General features: G+C 32.9%; 1 protein-coding gene across 4 annotated transcripts in view; it reads right to left on the bottom strand.

Annotated features, from left to right (window-relative positions):
- The window catches only part of LOC143072420 (uncharacterized), a 31650-nt gene extending 20066 nt beyond the window's left edge, over window positions 1-11584 (bottom strand). For 3 of the 4 annotated variants that reach the window (XM_076247334.1, XM_076247335.1, XM_076247336.1), the window contains exons 1-4: window positions 11435-11584; window positions 10554-10643; window positions 4851-5796; window positions 3383-3487 (exon numbers count right to left, since the gene is read on the bottom strand). In XM_076247334.1, coding sequence (XP_076103449.1) covers window positions 3383-3487; window positions 4851-5237 — 492 coding nt within the window. In that variant the 5' untranslated portion in view covers window positions 5238-5796; window positions 10554-10643; window positions 11435-11584. The remainder of the gene's footprint in view (window positions 1-3382; window positions 3488-4850; window positions 5797-10553; window positions 10644-11434) is intronic. The other variant, XM_076247337.1, reaches the window with a different exon arrangement.
- Window positions 11585-19224: the final 7640 nt, after the last annotated feature.

The raw sequence follows: 19224 nt of genomic DNA, 5'->3' as shown, positions 1-19224 counted from the left end.
TTTAATGGCTCACACATAAATATATATAAAAGACAATCCTGTATAACAAACATATTCTTTTAGAATTTCAAAGCAGGACTTATAAATTTATTTATTTAAATATATTTGTCCCAATCAAAAATTCTTGAATGACAAATTTTTATATAATTTTAGAATTTAGGAAGCTGATTCTCATAAACTGTGCATTTTTATGAGAAATAACCATATTTCAGTTTCAAATATTTTATAATGGTTTCATGAAATACTAATTAAATTATTATAACTGTAATAACAAACAGTTAATTTTGTTGAGCTCCTGACATGAATTTACCACAACAAAACGTTTTTGCACATATTCAATATTTCTATCATAGAAAGTTTCACAAATTTTGAGTTCATCTTGCCTATCCAACCTTAAAATAAATAAAAGATGGGAAAATTATTTGATGAAACTAAACTTACTTGAGAATAAAATCAGACAGACTAATAAGGGACCAAAACAAACCATCAAAGTCAACATCGACTATAACTTTGATGAGCAGAAAATTGAGAAAAAATCTGAAAGAAGATCCACCTCAAGGACACACTAGACATTATATAACCAAAGAAAGAACAAGAAATGTAAAACTTAATTACAAAGACTTAAGCATGAAAACAAAAACATAGATATGAAAAATGAAAAAAAAAAACCCAGAGAGATTGGCAACAGAAGAGAAAAATAAATTTACACAAGCCAAAAAAAAAAATCCAAACTCACAGAAGAATATCCAGTCGATAAGTAAAAGTACAGGTACAGATACACCATAGAGAGAAATCAGAACGAGAAGACTAATTCGTCCTGACAAACCCAAATATTACCCTTAAACAATTGAATACATCATATCCACAGCTAAACCAAGGTAGTTGTAAGAACTAATCAGTACTGGTGGAAGTTTGCTAGAAATTGATGGGTGCTGAATTGGAAACAAAGTTGAGAGACCCTTAATAGATCTGGAAACTTGAAAAGAAACTGGCATTTTCAAAAAGAATAGAGGCTACCTAAAAAACTTAGACTTAGAACTAAGGAACTCTTTGAAAATGTCATTTTCTTTTCAACAGTTTTCAAATCTTTATGGGGTTCCTCATCTTTGTTTATACTTCAACATATTTAAGACTCGTCAATTACTGGTACACAGCTGCCATCAGTTTTCATTAACTCTGACAACCACCTTGGTGTAGCTGTGGATATGATGTGCTCAATTGTTTAACAACAAGATTTGGAATGGTCAGGCAGATAATGTCTTTTTCTTTGACTTCTCTTTCTGATTTCTCTAGGTATTTTTAGTGCATCTGTACTTTTGCTACATGACTGGACAATTTTCTGCTGGTTTGCACCTTTTTCAGCTTGTGTCAATTTTTTTCTTCTCTTTTGTTGCCACTTTCTCTGTTTTGTTTTCCTTTTCTCATATGTGTTTTAATTCTGGTCAAAGTCTTTTGTTTTGTTTTCTTTATTCTTTCTTTGTTTATATTTGTCTAGATTGTCCTTCAGATTAGGATCTTATTTCATTGTTTTTCTCAATTTTCTACTCCTCAAAATTGAAGTTGTTGTTGACTTTGTATGCACTTAGCCTGTCTGATATTACTCTAAAGCTTAGTTTCACAACCATCTTTCCCATCTTTCATTCATTGAAAGGTTGGGTCTTAAAATTGAACTCAAAATGTGATAAATGGTTTGTTATGATAAATCCATGTCAGGAGTGCAACACAATTAATAGTTTGTTATAACAATTATAATAATTTAATAAGTGTTACATGAAACCATTCTAAAACTTGTAAAATGAAATATGGTTATTTCCTAATCAAATGACAAAGTTTAAGACAATTACCTTCCATAATTTGAAAATTATATGAATATTTAGCATTAAAATATGTTTGCCTGTGACAAAAAACAATTCTTGGATCTAAGTCCTGCTTTGAAACCTACCTTTCAGAATTTATTATACCTCATACATGTAACCTAAATAGTTAGAAAACATGTTTAGATGCAAATAAATCACTAGGAGGTGAGATTATCTTAAAATGTAAGTCCAAGAAAATGTCATTTTAAAAGTGTTGCACTCCTGACATCAAAGAAATGGTTCTAAAAGAAAAGTTCCTTGTCTATCAGACTACTATTTGGGTGCAATCTTGTATCTAGTATAGTATCTTTTGAAAAATAAAACAGAACCATATATTTGCTTTTGTATTTTTTAAGTGTGAGTCTTTAAACTTCAAAGTTGCACTCCTGACACTCATAGGGAGGACTTATTTACTTGACTCGCACACATTATTTATATCAATAATCAGGTAAATAAACTATTTATTCTAGAAAGGACATATTTGTTTAACAGTATTGACTTTTGTTTATGTTTAGGTGTAAGTCATTTGAGCATAATTCATTCTATTCCTCAGTAATACTAATTTTTGTGTTGCACTCCTGACATGGCACAACTTTTTTTCAAAACACATCTGTATCAAAACGGTTCAATGGAAAAGCTTCATTTTGAGCTAAAATCATTACTAAGATATAACAGTTTTCAAAGAAATAAGAATTTACGGCATATCACTCCATAAAACAATTTGCTGTGTCTTGAAAAAAAAGTATTTTTTCAAAATGTCACAAAAAAGTGTTGCACTCCTGACAATTTTGGCATCTTTTTTTAACATAATTTTTTCAATACTTGAGATTTCCCAAAGAAATTTTGCAGGAATATTCTACACATTAAGCCACATCATTTGAAATCAAATTATCTAATCAAATTATCAGCATGGTTGATAATTATTGCTATATATGCAAGGAACCATTTATTTTGACTTTGCCCAAATGGTAAAAGGTAGACAAGATAAAAAACCATAAAAAATTTGGCCCAACTGTTCAGGGTTCAACCTCTGCAGTTGTATCAGGCTGTGCTCAGCAAACATTTCATAATATGCAAGTATGTGTAGAAATTTTAAGACACAAACAATAAATCAAGGTAGTTTTATTTGTATGAAAATCATACCATTACAGGAAAAAATTACTTTCCCCTTGATTCAAGGTATTCCTGATATTCTGTGATTGCAATTTTGGTAGAATGGACATCAACACTAAATTAGCCATTACATGAAATGCTGTATACAAATTATGCTATCAAAATTTTAGTGTGTGTATTTGTATTTGCTATACCTATAGCAAGTAGGGGGTGTAGAATGTTCTCGCTGTGTTGAAGACTCATTGGTGGCCGTGGGCTGTTTTCTGCCTTTTGACGGGGTTGTTGTCTCTTTAACACATTCCTCATTTCCATTACTATTCTGTCACAGTTTTCTCAATAATAAAGACATCCTAAAAATTTCTTGTTTACATTGTTCTTTCAGGCCAATATCAGAATAGGTATTTAAACCATACCTGGTAAGTTTTGATAATGTCCCGACAATTCCTCCTGATTTGTTCTGTTTCTTCCTTGGCTTCTTTCAATCGCAGATTTATTTTCTCTAAATTTGCTTTTGTTTCCTTAAAAAACAAGAATGTGTCCAAAGTACACGGATGCCCCACTCGCACTATCATTTTCCATGTTCAATGGACCGTGAAATTGGATAAAAAATATAATTAGGCATTAAAATTAGAAAGATAATATCATAGGGAACATGTGTACTAAGTTTCAAGTTGATTGGACCTCAACTTCATCAAAAACTACCTTGACCAAAAACTTTAACCTGAAGCGGGAGAGACGGACGAACGGACGGACGGACGAACGGACGCACAGACCAGAAAACATAATGCCCCTCTACTATCGTAGGTGGGGCATAAAAATCAAATATCAATAACATTTGTTCATTTCACTAACATATATATTTCAATAGGTAATGAATGGGTTATAATATCTATTGTGCAAATATTAACATTTGAGGAGAGACCCACTTACATGTATGTGTATCATCTTACAAATATATTGATTAGCCGTATTTCCTACACTCTTTCATGTCATTCTAAAATGAAAATAAACAAAGTTATCTACCTTGAATTAAATTTTTTTTTTAACCTCTTTGTTTATACTGATGAACTTCATTGTTTGTCTTATTTTCTTTTTTTTATTAAAATTGAATTTTGATGCTAGTTTTATACTATCCACAACATCAATAGAATTGTGAAATATTATCACTGGAGAAAAAGAATTATATTAACTCTTTAGAAAATTGCTTTAATTCCAAATTACCATTGAACCACTGAAAAGTAGGGTAACTCGATCCACACATATGTTTTTATTTGGCTTTATCTGCATTTTGCACGCTGACGTCATAGAGCACAGATTTAAAAAAAAAAAAGAAAATAGACATAAACAATGCAGTTCATCTGTATAAGCAAAGAGGTTAAAAAAAAATTCAATTCAAGGTAGATAACTTTGTTTATTTTCATTTTAGAATGACATGAAAGAGTGTAGGAAATATGTTTTTATTGGCGTAGGAAGCCATATTGCCTGAAGAAAACCACTGACCTTCCATTGAAATGGAGTGCACTTGTAATCAGTAATCACTGGGTTCGAAATAACAAGCTCAGTGTTGACTGGCTAGTGATTACAGTAATAACTACTTAGACTAACTCAGCCACCTAGGCGCCTGTAGGATTTCTTAAAGAATCATAAAGCTGTAAGGAAAATATAAATATCATTGCAACATTTTCAAATCAAAATTTAATTCATCTTTCAAACTTCTTTTTTTTTTGTCCTTAGCTTACTTAGTGTGTGATTCCATTGTTGAAGGCTGCAGTCACCTATGGACCTTGTTCTGAATATATTTTAGTGTTCTGCGTTGACGGGATTAGTGTCTCATGAATTATAACATTATTGCATGTTTCTTTATCTATACCAAAAACAAACCTTATAATCAAGCTTTAAACACTGTTTACAGTTGGATAATTGTTGGAATATACCATCTTCCCATTCTTTGCCCAATACATTTACAATTTTCTTCAGGTCATCAATATCTTTGGCTCCATCAGCTGCATAGTTATCTAGACCTTTCATACTTTTTCTGATATTAGGTTCAGTGGGCTGTAATATTCTCATATATGATCTGTCACTTGCCACATCACCAATTCCTGATTCCCTACAAAAAGTCTGGTACTGTTCTACAACACGAGAGCAAACACTATTCAAAATTATTTGAGGTACTTGATAAAGTTCTCCATTTGATAGTTTTAATTTTGTTTCCAGAAATGGTGAATCAGTCATTACGCTTGGAGACATAACAAAATCAATAAACATTTAGTTTGATGTTCAGACAACCCTTTGCAGGTATATGGTGAAATTTATACAGGCTGTCCTTATCCTTTTTCTGAAGCATGTTTTTTGGCTGCTGTATATCTATATTTTGTTAAATTTGGAATATAAGTACTCATTTCTTTAAAAGTAAAGTTACTTGCAAATACTGACAAAATCTGTCTCTGTGTTCCCCAATCAGATGATAAATTATAAGCTGTAGATTTTCAAGCGTTTTGTCAGATGATGTTGAAGGAGATAAATTCATGACTGAATGTAGAAGATGACTTCCTTGTCCTGGTGCAAGAACATTAACCACCTGTACAAATATCTGTTCGATCTTCATTGTATAGTCATATTGGGTGTGTTAGGATGATTGATTCCAGTTGATTTTAAGTTATTTCTTCACAGGGCTAAGACCACAGGATTGCAAAAAGTTATCAAGTGCTTTACGTTTCACTGAAATATCATAATGAGGGATATCTGAGTTGTCTATATGTTCACTGGTGTCAGTGTACTGGCTATTCAGTAACCACAAACTACCCTGAGAATCAGCATTTAACATCTGAAAAGATAAGAAATATTATGATAATCTAGATAAAATTGAGATTCAAACCATCTCTTGAGTCTTGAGGCTGCATAGATAAAATCATGAAGCTGAGTCAGTTTATATTTGATAACCAAAAGTAAGAGTCAGGACATAAGTGCCTCAACATGGTCAAATTTATCAGAAAGTAATCATTATTTGCAACACATGGACATACCATTCAAGCTCGATACAGCTCAGAATTTGAAGTGTGATTAAATATTTGACACAGCATAGGTTTCTGACAGAGAATGAAATTGGTCCAAGAACTTAAAAAATTTAATTTGGACATCTAAAGTTGAGAATGGAAATGTGGAATGTGTCAAAGAGACAACAACCCTGAAGGTCAGCGAGAAACTCCTGCACCCGGAGGTGTCCTTCAACTGGCCCCTAAACAAATATATATACTAGTTCAGTGATAATGGACGTCATACTTAACTATAAATTATACACAAGAAACTTAAATTAAAAATCATACAAGACTAACAAAGGCCAGGGGCTCCTAATAATGTGACGGGTTAAACATTTTTTGGAGATCTCAACCCTCCCCTATACCTCTAGTCAATGTAGAAAAGTAACGCATAACAATTTACCTATTTAGGTCCAATATCCAAAATCTTAAATTGTGGTTAGATACAGCATATTAAAGAACCTTAAGAATTCAATTTTTGATGAAATCAAACAAAGTTTAATTTTGGACCCTTTTGACCTCAATATGGACCAATTTGCTGATATGGCCAAAAAATCAAATATCTAAATACACGGTTAAATTCAGCATATCAAAAACCCCAATATATTCAATTTTTGTTGAAATCAACAAAGTTTAATTTTGGACACCGATTTGGATCAACTTGAAAACTGAGCCCATAATCAAAAGAAATCTAACTACAGGTTTAGATTTAGCATATAAAAGAACCCAAAGATTTCAATTTTTGTTAAAATCAAATTCAGTTTATTTAAGACCCTTTGGACCTTAATGTAGACCAATTTTAAATTGGGATAAAAAAAAAATTAATCTAAATACACAGTTAGATTAGGCATACATGTATCAAAGAACGATCCATACACTTACACACAAGTTTATAATTGTCTGGAAAATCGTATTAAAGAACCTTAGTGAGCACGCTCACATACTCCATGTCCCCACATTGTCATTGGAGAAATGAAATAAGTGTAAGAAAAAAACCAAGAATGTGTCCCTAGTACACAGATGCCCCATCCACACTATCATTTTATATGTTCAGTGGACCGTGAGAATGGGGTAAAAACTCTAATTTGGCATTAAAATTAGAAAGATCATATCAGAGGAAAAATGTGTACTAAGTTACATGTTGATTGGACTTCAACTTCATCAAAAACTACCTCGACTGAATAATTTAACCTGAAGCTTGACAGACGGACGAACGAACGGACGCAGACCAGAAAACATAATGCCCATAAATGGGACATAAAAATGAATCTTAATTTCCTGTCAATATGCACATCTACATAAAATTTCCTTATTATCTACAAAGTTTCATGAAATTCTATTGTGTAGTTTCAGAGGAGTTGTAGTACATTAATGTAAATAAGTTCAAAGGGACGTAACTCCAAGTAAAAAAATTGAATCCTAATTTCCTGTCGATATGCACAACTACATTGTATGTCCTTATTATCTAAAAAGGTTTTGTGAAATCCTGTTGTGTGGTTTGAGAGGAGTTGTGATGACAAGAAACAGGATGGACAGACAGGGCAAAAACCCTCCGCAACTTCAATGCATGGGGTTTAATAATGCTTCTTTGGGCCCTTTTTTATGCTCTTAATTCGTTAACTATTGGGACCATAATCCTCAACCTTTCTTTTATGGTTTCATACTTTGCATTAAATTACAGGAAACTAAATATCTTCAGACGTCGCTGACGACAACAACATGATACCAATATACCACCTCAAATTTTGTTTACGGTTGTATAAAAAGTAAATACATGTGTAGATTACACAAAGTATCACAAGAATTCAATTGTGGTTAAAATCAAACTAAGTTTGAGTTGGAATCCTTTAAACCTTTACAAATGTATGTGGACCAATTTAAAAAAAACAGACGAAAAATCTTTAAAATTTAGATTAATTTTTTCAAATAAGCACATCTAGGTCCCCTAGAAATAAATTTTTGTTGAGGTCAAATAAAGTTTAATTTTGGACCTTTTAGACAAAAACGTTGACCAATTTGAAAATTAGGCACAAAAGGTATTGACAAGCTTATACAGAGATATTTCTTGCATTATGAAATTTTGACATGGTTAAATGAATATTTTGAAATTAAAAGTGCAATATTTTGAACATGTTTACAACATATAATAAATATCAAAGTCAAAATCTTCAGTCATGACGAAAAAATCTGGGAAACTGATTATGCAAGTGAATTTTTTGAAGTTCAATTATAATTCTGCACAAAATTATCAGATCAGAACAAAAATCAAAATTGATCTGTAACTTGTCATGATAAAACAATATACCAAATATCAAATCAATATCTTCAAGCATGCAGGAAAAAGTGTGGAAAACTGATTTGCCGGACTGACAGAATGGACATGCAGAGGGTGAAAGACAGTTATTTTGTGGTGCATTTCCTTAAGACAATAAATGGAAATAAAAAAATCCCACCTGCAGTTTCTCAATAAAATTCTTACAGTGTGTTGTTCTACTTTTGGGACAAATTATATCAAAATTATAGAAAACTTTATCGGCTCTAACTCACAATACGGACACATGTACACTAGGGAACATAAGGCCTAAAAAAAAATGTTGTGTTTCCGGTCACCCGACTGACCGTCCTTCAGACCCCCGACTCAAAAGTTTTTAAAGCTGATATGGGAAAAAAATAATTTGTATACCTACCGACCGTTTTTTCTGAAAGAAAATAAAAAATTCTAAGTCCCTCGATCTTTTTATCGCCCCAAAAGAAAACAACGCTAATTTTAAACTCGAGGCTTATTTTTAGAATGTACTGGAAAGTGGCATCTTCCTTATATGCGGGAGCATGCGCAGTAGTTATTTTCGTTTGTCAGTGTTTGAACATGGCAACACAACGCGTCCTATTCAATGTTCAACGCGGAAAGTGTGACCATTTCGCGGAGAAAAAAATATTTCTAAATTTTACAGAAAGTAACACCTTTTTTGACATTAGCAATGGAATTCATCCAATGTCTAACATCGATGAAAAAAAATACACAACACAAATTTTGTGCTCGGCCACCGGCAAAAATGACTGGACCGAGATTGATGACAATAACACAACTGTTGGAACAATGCAATCTTTTGGAGTTAAAATTAATTTATCAAATTTTCATGCCAGACCCTTCTTCAAAATGAACCTGATATTAATCCATCTGAAACTGGTCAGCCAATCAATGCTTTAGACATTCTGATGAAAAGCCACAAATGCTTTGCCAAAAGAAAGTGTCCTGCCAGGTGCAGTGTATATAATATATTTGTCTATCTGTAGGTTTGGGATGATGTTTGGTTCATGTTCCTATAAATGAATCTGCCCCACATCTTCTCAATTTCTTTCTCTGACAATCCCAAACTTTTGGTCCTGAAATGGGGGAATTGGGTTTAAAAAGCTAATTTCCTAGGGGAAGTGCTACCCAAATTTTTTTTAGGTTTGGACTTAGTTTTTTTTTCAGGGGTATTTCAAAAGGGGGTAAACTAAAAGTTATTTCAGGGGGATTTTAAAAGGGGTAAACTAAAAGTTATCTCAGGGAGATTTTTAAAGTGGGTAATCAATCTCTTTCTATTAAATCCCAAACTTTGTCTGGTAACTGGAAATTGAGTTTTATATATTAATAATACCCAAAATTGACAACAACACTTCGAATGGTCTGCAATTTTATTTGCTATGGTCTACATGTTTCGCCTGCAAGGCAGGCTTCATCAGGACAATTTTTATACAGAAATTAATCCCTGAAGTACTCAAAGTGGTGAAATTTGACGTCGTCATGGTGAGAGAAACAATGAAAAGTGAAAGTAGCAATACAGAGTTATAAATAGATATAAAGATAAATATAGAAAATTAAGAAAATTAAAGTTTGTTTACAATGTAACTTGAGTTCGTTTTACTATTATATGATACATGAAATTGTTCTAAAGGCTTGGTATCTAATTGGACGAACTTCCCATGGTTCCTACCACTTCGCATTAGGCTTCTCTTCCAACCTGGCCATTGTTGGAGGTTACTACTTCCTAGCGCGTCGGCAACAATAGGAAGATTAATTTCTGTATAAAAATTGTCCTGATGAAGCCTGCCTTGCAGGCGAAACATGTAGACCATAGCAAATAAAATTGCAGACCATTCGAAGTGTTGTTGTCAATTTTGGGTATTATTTTAATGTTGCATTTATTTGCATAATTTGACAACCCTGCATACCAAGGTATCCACTTCAGGGACTCTAACGAAATGATTCACACAGGCGTTGGTTCACCAGATGGAGTTTATATATTAATATTATAAAAAAAAAAAATCCCTACCTACCGTCCCTTCAAAATTTCAAGGGGGTGATCGGAAACACAACATTATTTTTTTTAGGCCTAATTGTGGACAACAAATATTCAAGAGACAATAACTGTGTACTCAGCCCAGAGTGCAAACCTTAAGTTCACTTCGCCTTCAACAGTAGGGGACTAATAAATTGTTTGCAAACTAGAGAATCCTTGTATTTTGGCCATTTAAGTTAGGACAGTTAAGGTTTTCATTTTACCTGTGTGCTACAGCTTGCAGCATCTTCTTCCTGATATTCATCATTTTTGTTCTGTTGGAAATCACAGGAAATATTGTCTGGGCTTGCTCTCTGTATCAGAATAAAAGAAATAAATTGTATACATCAAATGAACTTACTAGGGCAATATTATATATATGAATTTACAATATTTCACATACATGTAATATTGACCTCATGTGGCTTATTTTGTAATTTACACAAAGCTTATTTATAGCTAAAACAAATATAAAGGGATGTAAAAATTGGTCAAATACTTGAAATTGGTTAACAGATATATCTTTTGCAAAATCCTGTTTATATTTTCATCAGAAAATATTACTTTCCTAATTATGCTAATGCGTGTTACAATTTTTGTTTTTTCAATATTTTAAATCTTGCTATTTTTTTCTGGAGTTCAGAAGAAAAATGAAGAAGCTAAGTATTGGAGGCTTTTCTTAAATAGCTTTAAAGGAAGGATCATCTTCATCAACATCTTACATGCATGATGATGCATATTATTGGCAGTTTAGTGTCTTTGCATGATAGTCATTTACGAACCAATAATTTGTTGCAATGTTAGAAAAATATGCAATTTTGATGATGTCAGTACATACATGTAACTGCTCCATTCTACTGTTTTACTTGGAGAAAAAAAAAAGTTGTTTTGATACTTTTTTTATAAATCAATAGCATCTTACAATTACAGTTTCTAAGAAATATCGTAGCTACTTTGTAATACTTATTTTAAAACACAATTTGTACTGACTTTCCCAAAAGTAAATTCTTACATTATATATCATATATATTTTCACCCTAACAAACATCTCACAGTAATATTTCAATCATATCTGTTATCATGGTTATTGTAATAGAATTCCTACCTCCTCTGAGACAGTAGTAATGGTGGTACATGTATCTTCAGAATTTGCATTTACAGGTGCATATAGGCTTTCTGTAGGATTATCTTTGTCCAGGATGGCATGCACCATGTCACTTCTACATTTTCGACAGACTTCTGTGATGACAAACAAAAAATACAATTTTATCACCAGATTATAGACATTTTTAATTAATATAATGTACATATATATATTAATTGGAGAAAAGAATGAGCTACATGTACTCAAGTATTGATACAATAGTCTTCCTTTAGATTATATAAATATAGGAATGACTGTAACCATACATTAATTCATCCTGCAACAAACCAACTATTCAACTATTGTACAAATTGCAGGTACACAAATGCATGCATTGACAGGTATAATTAAAGCTCCACCTTTTTTGCAGGACTACTATTATGTGAAATTGATCTTGTACTGTGTGCATGCCCTCCTTTATCAAGGTTAATGTTGCAAAGGTTTTATTATGTCTATATATATGCGAAAGCAAATTTACAGATCTAACATTGTTGGGTTGATGTTTAGACGAGTTGTATATACATTATGTACACAGCCATGTATCACCATCATTGATGGCAATCCGATGGATACATCTGTTGTAGAGTTGTCACTGACTCAGACGTATATATATATATATATATATATACAACTCGTCTAAACATCAACCCAACAATGTTAGATCTGTAAATTTGCTTTCGCAAATTTTTGGTTCTTCCCTCGCCGGGATTCGAACCCATGCTACTGTGATATCGTGACACCAAATCGCCTGCACTGCAGCCGTCCCGCTAGACCACATGACCACCTGGGCTCTCATAAAAAGAGCTTTCGCTGGCCGTGTGTTACCTTTCCACGTCAGTCTCAATCCAGCGGCGTACTGCAGTACATGATATATAAGGCATGAAGATGTTATTGTTACAGATCAGCTAAATTATCTATAGTAAAGGATCCTACAAATGAATGTAAGATACAGTCACAGAAAATAATTATATTTATAAGTACGTCTGAGTCAGTGACAACCCTACAACAGATGTATCCATCGGATAGCCATCAATGATGGTGATACATGGCTGTGTACATAATGTATATACAACTCGTCTAAACATCAACCCAACAATGTTAGATCTGTAAATTTGCTTTCGCAAATTTTTGGTTCTTCCCTCGCCGGGATTCGAACCCATGCTACTGTGATATCGTGACACCAAATCGCCTGCGCTGCAGCCGTCCCGCTAGACCACACGACCACCTGGGCTCTCATAAAAAGAGCTTTCGCTGGCCGTGTGTTACCTTTCCACGTCAGTTTCAATCCAGCGGCGTACACAGTATATATGACTAGAATAACATGTACAGATAATAACACAACTGTAAAATAAAGTACAAAATTCCAACATTTCAGTTCTTATGATTTGAGTTTGCTTTTCAACTGACAATGCAACAAGAATGTGTCCCTGGTACATAAATGCCCCATTGGCACTATCATTTTCTATGTTCAATGGACCGTGAAAATTGGGGGAAATCTCTAATTTGGCATTAAAATTAGAAAGATCATATCAAAAGGAACATGTGTACTCCATCAAAAACTACCTTGACCAAAAACTTTAACCTGAAGCAGGACAGACGGAGGGACGAACAGACGAATGAACGTACGATGGACGGACGCACAGACCAGAAAACATAATGCTCATAAATGGGGCATACAAATCTTTCAAGGGCCTTAAATGACGACCGGCATGAAGAGAATAGGTGAGGTGAGGTGACAAATCTTTCCATGACGGTTGAAAATAAAATAACAAGAGTGCACACGCTGAAATGTCTCTCCTTCTTTACTAATCATTGATATTATGTTGATACTGGTAGTCCTAAATATAAAGCTTAATTACAATTTAAACATAAACTTAACACTGAGCAATGAACCATGAAAATGAGGTCAAGGTCAAATTCAATCTGAGCGACTGACATATAGTCATCAAATATTTCCATACACCAAATATAGTTGACTTATTGCATATAGTATTGGATAAACACCAAATATAGTTGACTTAATGCATATAGTATTGGATAAAAAGACCAAACTGAAAAACTTAACTATAACCACTGAACCACTGACATATAGTCATCAAATATTTCCATACACCAAATATAGTTGACTTATTGCATATAGTATTGGATAAACACCAAATATAGTTGACTTATTGCATATACATGTAGTATTGGATAAAAAGACCAAACTGAAAAACTTAACTATAACCACTGAACCACTGACATATAGTCATCAAATATTTCCATACACCAAATATAGTTGACTTATTGCATATAGTATTGGATAAACACCAAATATAGTTGACTTATTGCATATACATGTAGTATTGGATAAAAAGACCAAACTCAAAAACTTAACTATAACCACTGAACCATGAAAATGAGGTCAAGGTCAATTGACACCTGCCAGTTGGACATGTACACCTTACAGTCCTTCCATACACTGATTACAGTAGACATATTGCTTATAGTACATGTACATGTATCTGAGATATGGACTTGACCACCAAAACTTAACCTTGTTCACTGATCCATGAAATGAGGTTGAGGTCAAGTGAAAAATGTACAGTCTGCACGGTTAGCCACTAGTCCGATGCCCCAGACTAGTCAAATTTGGTTCGGACTTGTAAGATTTTGCAAAACTTTGTTTGGCCCAATAAGAAAAATGTCAGAATATTGGTCTTCGGACCAGTAGTTGAAAAAGTTTTTGGTGCAGACTGTGTATGATCGGTATGAGGACCTTGCAAGGTTAGGTATGCACATACCAAAATATATAGTATCCTGTTACTTACAATAAGAGAGTATTTCATATTACAACCAGATGCTCCGCAGGGCGCAGCTTTATACGACCGCATAGGTTGAACCCTGAACGGTTGGGGCAAGTATGGACACAACATTCAAGCTGGATTCAGCTCTAAATTTGGATTGTGATTAAATAGTTGACACAGCATAGGTTTTGGACACAGAATGAATGTGGTCTAATGAACTTAAAATAATTTTTTTGTCTTTGAGCAATCACTATGCTGTTGAATATTAATCCTCTCAAAAAAATGTTTGAAGAAATTTTCTTTTTATTTATGAAATCTCAAATGAGAAAAATTAACCCCCCCCCCCCCCACCATTTTTTTTTCACATCCCCCTTTCCCTTTTTTCAAAACTGATCTCAATTCAAATTTCTAATGGAGTTTGCAACAATAACTACTCATTTAAATACATCATAAAATATTAAAATGTAACAAAAAGTGCTTGTTATCACTGAATGGTAAAGAGTGTTTTAATTTATCAGTTGGTAGTAAAAGTGAATATACATTGTGCATTGTATAAAACAATGATTTAAGTTGATTCAACTACTATTCTGGACAAAGAAAGATAACTCCAATCAATTGAAAATTTCTTGCTATTGCACAATATTGTGCAATTAGATATTTCTTGCTATTGCACAATACTGTGCAATTGAAAATATTTGCTATTGCACAATACTGTGCAATTGAAGATTTCTTGCTATTGCACAATACTGTGCAATTGAACATTTTTTGCTATTGCACAATACTGTGCAATTGAAGATTTCTTGCTATTGCTGAATACTGTGCAATTGAAAATTTCTTGCTATTGCACAATACTTAATATTATAATTTTGGATCCTGATTTGAACCAACTTGAAAACTGGGCCCATAATCAAAAATCTAAGTACATGATTAAATTCAGCATATCAAAAAAGCCAAAGAATTCAATTTTTATTAAAATCAAACTTAGTTTAATTTTGGACCCTTTGGTATTTAATGTAGACCAATTTGAAAACGGGACTAAAAATTAAGAATCTACATACACAGTTAGATTTGGCATATCAAAGAACCCCAATTATTCAATTTTTGATGAAATCAAACAAAGTTTAATTTTGGACCCCGATTTGGACCAACTTGAAAACTGGGCCAATAATCAAAAATCTAAGTACATTTTTAGATTCAGCATATCAAAGAACCCCAAGGATTCAATTTTTGTTAAAATCAAACTAAGTTTAATTTTGGACCCTTTGGACCTTAATGTAGACCAATTGGAAAACGGGACCAAAAAGAATCTACATACACAGTTAGATCCGGCATATCAAAGAACCCCAATTATTCAATTTTTGATGAAATCAAACAAAGTTCAATTTTGGACCCTTTGGGCCCCTTATTCCTAAAAACCTGTTGGGACCAAAACTCCCAAAATCAAACCCAACCTTCCTTTTATGGTCATAAACCTTGTGTTTAAATTATAAAGATTTCTATTTACTTATACTAAAGTTATGGTGCGAAAACCAAGAATAATGCTTACTTGGGCCCCTTTTTGGCCCCTAATTCCTAAACTGTTCAGACCTCAACTCCCAAAATCAATCCCAACCTTCCTTTTGTGGTCATAAACCTTGTGTTTAAATTTCATTGATTTCTATTTACTTATACTAAAGTTATTGTGCGAAAACCAAGAATAATGCTTATTTGGGCCCTTTTTTGGCCCCTAATTCCTAAACTGTTTGAACTAAAACTCCCAAAATCAATACCAACCTTCTTTTTGTGGTCATAAACCTTGTGTCAAAATTTCATAGATTTCTATTTACTTAAACTAAAGTTATAGTGCGTAAACCAAGAAAATGCTTATTTGGGCCCTTTTTGGCCCCTAATTCCTAAAATTTTGGGACCAAAACTCCCAAAATCAATCCCAACCTTCCTTTTGTGGTTATAAACCTTGTGTTAAAATTTCATAGATTTCTATTCACTTTTACTAAAGTTAGAGTGCGAAAACTAAAAGTATTCCGACGACGACGCAGGACGACGACAACGTGATAGCAATATACGACGAAAAATTAAAATTTTTGCGGTCGTATAAAAAATCATAACTTTTTTCAAGTAGTCACTGAACCATGAAAATGAGGTCAAGGAAATTGGACATGTGACTGACAGAAACTTGGTAACATGAGGCATCTATATACAATTAAAGTATGAAGCATCCAGGTCTTCCACCTTCTAAAATATAAAGCTTTTAAGAAGTTAGCTAGCGCCGCCGACGGAACACTATCCCTACATGTATGTCCAGCTTTCAGTTTCTGCAACAAAAGTTGCAGGCTAGACAAAAATGAAAGTCTCATATTATACACTAGGACAAAACATGCTTATACATGTAAATAACAAAAAAAAGAAATAATCAGTCTGCACCAAAAACTTTTTCAACTACTAGTCCGAAGACCAACATTCTGACATTTTTCTTATTGGTCAAAACAAAGTTTTGCAATAACTTACTAGTCCGAATGAAATTAAATTACTAGTCTGGGACATCGGACTAGTGGCTAACCATGCAGACTGAATAATTGTTTACAAAAGCTTACAAAACTGGTCTACATGTGAGTCACATGTACATTGTATATGTACGTTAGCATAACTTGTTGCATTCCTTAATACCAGTAAACTGAGATACATGCATGTTTCAAATAAGTAACACAAATGTCATATATGTTGAGTTGATTTTTTTCTAAATCAAGAAGTGGAAGATACAAAGTTAAATAATCATGGCTTAAGTCAGGGTATTTGTAATTTACATGTAAAAAATGTTCAATGATCATATTTATGAGGCGCCGTTTTACTATTTATTACTTATTTTCTGATATCAAAAAATGATTTTCTGATATCAAAAATTCTATTTTTTGATATCAGGAATTCGATTTCTTGATATCAAGAAATAAAGCATATTTTCTGATATCAAAAATTCGAATTCCTGATATCAAAAATTCATTTCTTGATATCAGGAAATCTATTTTTTGATATCAGAAATTCGAATTTTTGATATCAGAAAATAAAAATTATTTTTTGATATCAAGAAATAGATTTTCTGATATCAAAAAATGATTTTGTGATATCAAAAAATCGAATTCCTGATCTCAAAAAATCATTTTCTGATATCAAAAATCATTTTCTGATATCAGAAAATAAGAAATAAATGAATATATGAAGGCTCCCTGTGCGTCAATAAAAACATTCAAACTCACCCATGAGCCCAAACATCAGGAAAAATGTGAAATAATGTTTCCGGATATACCAATTATTATGTGGAATGTACCGCTACGTGATATTTGGCATTTTATTTATGGCAAAGGGTCCATTGTTACAAAAACAAAATGCTTATACATTTCAAGTTTTATAAACATGATTTAGACTTTAAAGTCTCTAGAAAAATTTACAATATTTGAAACTAAGTACAAAATTTGAGTCCGATGCACAACAAGACAATATATTGAAGATTTTAGAAATTATTATAAAACATAACACAGTATTTACTTTCGAACAATCCCAATCGAAGGAATTAGTCCACCTAAGAATTAACTAAATACTGGAAAATGTTTAACAAAACTTGACTTATCGAAAACATATATTGATGTGTTCAAGATTTAGATACGATTTTCTTCTTGGTATTGTTATACTTCCACGTCCGGTGTGTGTTTTTGTTAGTTTGTTCTTTGTATCGATCTGAATAAAGACCATTTTAACTGATTTTTATATATAAAAAAGAAGATGTGGTATGAATGCCGATGAGACAACTCTCCACAAGAGATCAAATCACACAACAATTAACAACTATAGGTCAATGTACAGCCTTCAACAATGAGCAAAGCCCATTCTGCATAGACAGCTATAAAAGGCCCGAAATGACAATGTAAAACAATTTAAACGAGAAAACTAACGGCCTAATTTATGTACCAAAAATGAACGAAAAAAAAAATGTTACACATACATTTTGTACACAAACGACAACCACCGAATTACAAGCTCCTGGCTTGGGACAGGCACATACATACAGAATGGTGGTGGTGTTAAATATGTCAGCAGAATCCCAACCCTCCCCTAACCTAGGACAGGGGTGTAACAGTACAACATAAGAACGAACTATAAAAATCAGTTGAAAAAGGCTTAACTCATCAGATGAATACAAATACAAATACTACACAGAGTGGACGTGGCCGGATACTTCTATATCCAATATACAAAAAGACAATAATATTCAGTTTGCTTTGAATTTACTGATAACAAAATCAATATTAATACCAATAAAAACATATATTGTTTGTTCTTACAGTATGTTGTGACAAAACACCAGTGTCCCAGGCCGCCACATTCGTTAAGTGTCTGTCCCACGTAAGAAGCCTGTAAGGATGTATAATTGTCGTTGGTTCGTGTCTGTCATATTTATTTTTCGTAATATTATTTTGTTATAAATTAGGCCGTTAGCTTTCTAAATAAATCTTTTCATATTTTTTATGCCGGGACATTTTATAGCCGACTTTATGGTATTGGGTTTTCTCATTATTGAAGGCCGAACGATTGCCTATAATTTCTTATATCAACTTCATTTGAACCGGCTTTTGTGGATAGTTGTCTCAATGGCAATACTACCACATCTCCTGATTTTTATTTACTAAACAGACCTAAAAAACGATATTACCAAATACTTCACAAAAACCTAGTTGAACAAATCTGTTTCAGAGGAAACTAAATAATTGCTTATAAAAGAAACCTTGCAATGAAGAAATTCAATTGTTGACTACAAACCTTAAAATAATTAATATGTGAGATACACAAACATACAAAACTTCTTATAACTAATGAAGCCAAACTCTGTGATATTCTTTCCTTAAACAAGACCGAAACAGACTGTACCAAATGTTAGAGCTCATGGGTGAGCTCGGAAGATTTTATTGACACACAGGG

This window comes from Mytilus galloprovincialis, chromosome 4, assembly GCF_965363235.1.
Source record: "Mytilus galloprovincialis chromosome 4, xbMytGall1.hap1.1, whole genome shotgun sequence".
In the NCBI taxonomy this organism is placed as follows: domain Eukaryota; kingdom Metazoa; phylum Mollusca; class Bivalvia; order Mytilida; family Mytilidae; genus Mytilus; species Mytilus galloprovincialis.
Note: the sequence above shows the minus strand (reverse complement) of the source record. Positions and strands in the feature narration are given on the sequence as shown.